The 4,619-nt window shown below is 42.0% G+C and overlaps 1 protein-coding gene across 1 annotated transcript; it reads right to left on the bottom strand.

Moving 5' to 3' along the window:
* Positions 1 to 3,018: 3,018 nt before the first annotated feature.
* On the bottom strand, positions 3,019 to 4,235 carry LOC139401636 (gap junction beta-3 protein-like). The gene has a single exon (XM_071145729.1). It carries the CDS (start codon positions 4,182 to 4,184, stop codon positions 3,348 to 3,350), a length of 837 nt encoding a protein of 278 aa, XP_071001830.1. The 5' UTR covers positions 4,185 to 4,235; the 3' UTR covers positions 3,019 to 3,347.
* Positions 4,236 to 4,619: the final 384 nt, after the last annotated feature.

Here is a 4,619-nt window from a genome sequence, read left to right as displayed (position 1 = left end):
CATTCAGGCATTCTTGGCTGCATCTCTGATCAGTCTTCTCCTTGTATGAGCTGAAAGTTTAGAGGGACGGCCAGGTCTTGGTAGATTTGCAGTGGTCTGATACTCCTTCCATTTCAATATTATCGCTTGCACAGTGCTCCTTGGGATGTTTAAAGCTTGGGAAATATTTTTGTATCCAAATCCGCCTTTAAACTTCTTCACAACAGTATCTCGGACCTGCCTGGTGTGTTCCTTGTTCTTCATGATGCTCTCTGCGCTTTTAACGGGCCTCTGAGACTATCACAGTGCAGGTGCATTTATACGGAGACTTGATTACACACAGGTGGATTGTATTTATCATCATTAGTCATTTAGGTCAACATTGGATCATTCAGAGATCCTCACTGAACTTCTGGAGAGAGTTTGCTGCACTGAAAGAAAAGGGGCTGAATAATTTTGCACGCCCAATTTTTCAGTTTTTGATTTGTTAAAAAAGTTTGAAATATCCAAATAAATGTCGTTCCACTTCATGATTGTGTCCCACTTGTTGTTGATTCTTCACAAAAAAATACAGTTTTATATCTTTATGTTTGAAGCATGAAATGTGGCAAAAGGTCGCAAAGTTCAAGGGGGCCGAATACTTTCGCAAGGCACTGTACGTATGAGCCAACAATGACTTGGACATAAACATCAGAGAAATTCTGACTTCTAAATGAAACTTTATCCTAAAGCAATGGTATGCCAAAAACCAAGACTGTGTTGGGAACATCTATTCACTCTCTGTGCATGTGTGTACATTAATGAATGAAACATCCTGTATAACAGGACTTCATTGCCCCGTGCTGCTGGCTTGGTCCTGTATGTCACGTGGGGCTGTTTTAAGGTCCTGATTAGATATGTTCTGATCTAGTCACTCAGGCTAAGTCAGACAGAAATGGGGCCAAATATCGAATATTACTGAATACTGAGTTACCTGAAGAGTAACTTTCCAGATAAAGTGAAACAGGAACAGGAATGAAGCCCACTACTGTAATATGAATAAATATGAATAAAAAATAATGTACAAAACAGAAGTTTGAAGCTGATTGTGAAGGTTCTGTTCCTGACCATGTGAGGCTATCAGGTGTCCACACCATTGTTCACTGAGAAACACTGTTTTATCCACTTTACTCTGTAGTCAGATTTTGTGCTCCAGCTTTCCAAGATGCCAGCATTTACTTGCATACGTGGACTTGATAAATTAAACAGCAACATTCCTTGTTTCTCATTTGAATCAACATAGGCCTTGGATGAGGAACATTTGTGTACAAACATGTACAAACACAGACAATCTGTTGTGGCATTACAACATAAATATGAGAGGAACCATGCAGATGTAGTCTTGTAATAGAGTAAAACAATTTAAAAAGTGATTAAATGATAGAGGAGCTTCTATTAGAATGCATGCTTTAAATAAATGATTAATTATGTTGGTGCACCATTGCCAAGTAGTGGTAAGCCACTGTCCAGTTTAGACTAATCTTGCACCAACACTGTCAAAGCAAAGATATTTGTTATCATTCTGTTGTCTCATATTGAAGTCATAAACAGAGAGTATACAAATGTCTTTGAGGCAAGAAACAACACATTTCAGTAATTAATAAGCAAATCTCTGAAATGCATTTTCTTTCTAGTAGTCTCTGTTTCTAGAGCGCCTTAGCACACCTCCAAAGTATTGGTGATGTGGGTGAATACCTCCGCCAGGTGTGTCTTGAATACATGCTTGTCACTCTGACAAAATAGTTCCCTATGAGCATTTCACTCTTCGCCCTCCCACCTGTTCCCTCAAATATTTTTGGGCACTGAGGAATCTTCATGTCTGCTGAGCGCAAACTTGACCGTTGTGAAAATTCTGTGCAACTTCCAGCGCGCGTTTAATGTGAATGCTGAGGCTGTACCCACTTTAAGTTTCAGGTTCAGACGGTGGTCAAGAAGGCTACTGTGGCTATTTGATCATAATGTAGACCTACCAGAGTGGCCTACCATCAAAAACAATGGAGAAAGTGCATCTCATAACATTTTAACATTGAAATAGCTGTTCTATCATTCACCCTACAGTAGCAGCCAATGTGTGATGTTCAATGTAGCCCTACATTCCATGAGACTTAAAAGAAAACATGCAGGGCTTGACATTACCTTGTCCTTTAGACAATGAGGTGACTGAAAAGGTTATTGTATTGTTTGATGTAAGAAACCACTTTACAAAATAACATGCAGTATTATTCCCATACCATTATTACAGAGAATAAGAAAAATTATGTTACCCTCTGCTGCCTATTGGCTACTTAGCTTAGTCAAACCTGTCTCAAAATACAACACTGCCCCTTTAAGACAAAAAAAAAGCTCATACTCCACTCATATTTTCAAAGAAATGTACACGTTTTGTGCTCTTGTATGAAGCAATCACTCCCCCATTGCTGACTACAAATGATTTATAACTGGGCTAATAACTCACTAACTAGCAAAGGATATGAACAAAATGTGCACACGTGTCTACATGCATGTCTGGCTTTGATAAATAAAAAAGCGCATCTACTCACGACCGCTCATGCTGTAAACACAGTCAAGTTCAAAGCGAATGGCACAGATCCATACATGGCAATGATCAATTTGCATTTATAAACTGGGTGGTTCGAGCTCTGAATGCTGACTGGCTGAAAGCTGTGGTATATCAGACTGTTCTAATTACATTGGTAACCAGTTTATAATAGCAATAAGGCACTTCGGGGGTTTGTGGTATATGGCAAATATATCACGGCTAAGGACTGTGTCCAGGCACTCCGCATTGCGTCGTGCTTAAGAACAGCCCTTCTTATGCACAATGTATATTGGCCATAAACCAATAAATAGGCCTACTGCAGCTCTGATGGTTATGCTACACCGTTGTGGAAGAGGATCGGTGGTCCTGAAGTCATGCGTGTCAATGCAATAGAATCCTACTCCGATGCGTTTTGCCTACAAAAAATGTATTGCATAGTGACAGTAGTTTTGCATGCTAACTCTTGCATAGTTCATTTTGTTTCGCTATGTTGCATTGAAAGGGAAACGTTGATAGTAAAGGGAAATGGGTTGGAATGGTTGGTTATTCAGTCTGGCAGTAAGAGTTTAGTTGTATAAAATGGAATGTGGCTCATGACAGGCTTGTCTAGCCCCAGGGTCATGTACATCAATACAAAGCCTTGCTCCATGGCAGTATAAGGCAGTAATAGCTAAGGCAGTAGAGACTTTGAGAAAAGTCTGTCTCTCATACAGGCTTGACCAATAAGGTGAGGCCTGGCTCCATAGGCCTTAATGTTTGGTTCAGTCTTGGGATAGAGTGGACATCCACTCTAGGACAGGTTAGGGGCAGAAGCATGCATATGAGCCGGTAAGGTGGCTTGTAGGTGGCCTGGAAACTGGGGATTTAAGGATTGTTTCTCCAGCCGAGACATAGGTAGAGTGCTGCAGTCGCTGCAGGAATTTTCCTTGTTGTACCGTTCATGCAAGGCCAAGGTGCGCTTTCTTCTCTTCATCTTTTGTGCTTTGCGAGCGATGCCCTTGGAGATGAGGTAGATGATCTCACAGACGTTGAGCACGATGCAGAGGGCCGAGGCGCCCACCATGAAGTAGGTCTTCTTCTTCTTCTCTGTGGGGTGGCCGATGTAGCAGTCCACCTGATTGGGGCATGGGCTGACCTCACACTTGACCAGCCGGGGCAGGTAGAAGCTGTCATAGATTTTGTGGAGGATGTATAGGAAGGAGATCTCGATGCCTGTCTTGACGAAGAGGCTGAGTAGGTAGGTCCACCAGAGGCCGCCGTGCTTTTTGCCTGTGTTCTCGTACAGCTTGGCCTTGTTGCCATGCTTGGCGTGGTACTTCCGCTCACGTTCATCGCGATACGCCACATGCATCACCACCATCAAGGAGGGGCAGGTGACGAAGATGAGCTGCAGGGCCCATAGGCGGATGTGGGAGATGGGGAAGTAGTGGTCGTAACAGACGTTAGCACAGCCGGGCTGCTTGGTGTTGCAGTCAAAGTCCTTCTGCTCATCGCCCCACACGCGTTCTGCCGCCACCACGTACACCATTACCCTGAACACAAACACCACAGAGAGCCAGATACGGCCGAACGCAGTGGAGTACTTATTCACCCCACTCAGGAGGGCTTGGAAGGTCTTCCAATCCATGATTGGGGCTGGATGTTGACAGCCCACCTTTTTAGAATGAGCTTTCTTTAGTTTGATTACTATGGATTACTACTATGGATTACTGGAGCAACCTGAGTAGATAAAAGAGAGAGGCATCAATATATGGTATGGTATGAATTAATTTCACAAACACTTAAAGATTGTTGGGTGTATTGCTATTACTTTGATGTGCCTTTTATAGAAACCAGAAGTATAATATCTATTTTTTGAGAAATTAACTTGAATGCACTGGCATTTTGTTTCCCCTTTTCAATAGATTTGTCATTAGTATATTTCCACATATCCCACATGTTGACATGCATATAAAGTTAACTTTGTCAACAAAGATCACCTTTTATCCTTGTAATATTTACCTGAGAAGGTTTCACAACCAAAAGGTTTACACACAGGTACAGTGCATTCGGAAAGTATTCA

Source organism: Oncorhynchus clarkii, unplaced genomic scaffold (assembly GCF_045791955.1).
Source record: "Oncorhynchus clarkii lewisi isolate Uvic-CL-2024 unplaced genomic scaffold, UVic_Ocla_1.0 unplaced_contig_2078_pilon_pilon, whole genome shotgun sequence".
Classification (NCBI taxonomy): Eukaryota; Metazoa; Chordata; class Actinopteri; order Salmoniformes; family Salmonidae; genus Oncorhynchus; species Oncorhynchus clarkii.
The sequence above is the reverse complement of the archived record's forward strand: the minus strand, read 5'-3'. Positions and strand labels throughout refer to the sequence as shown.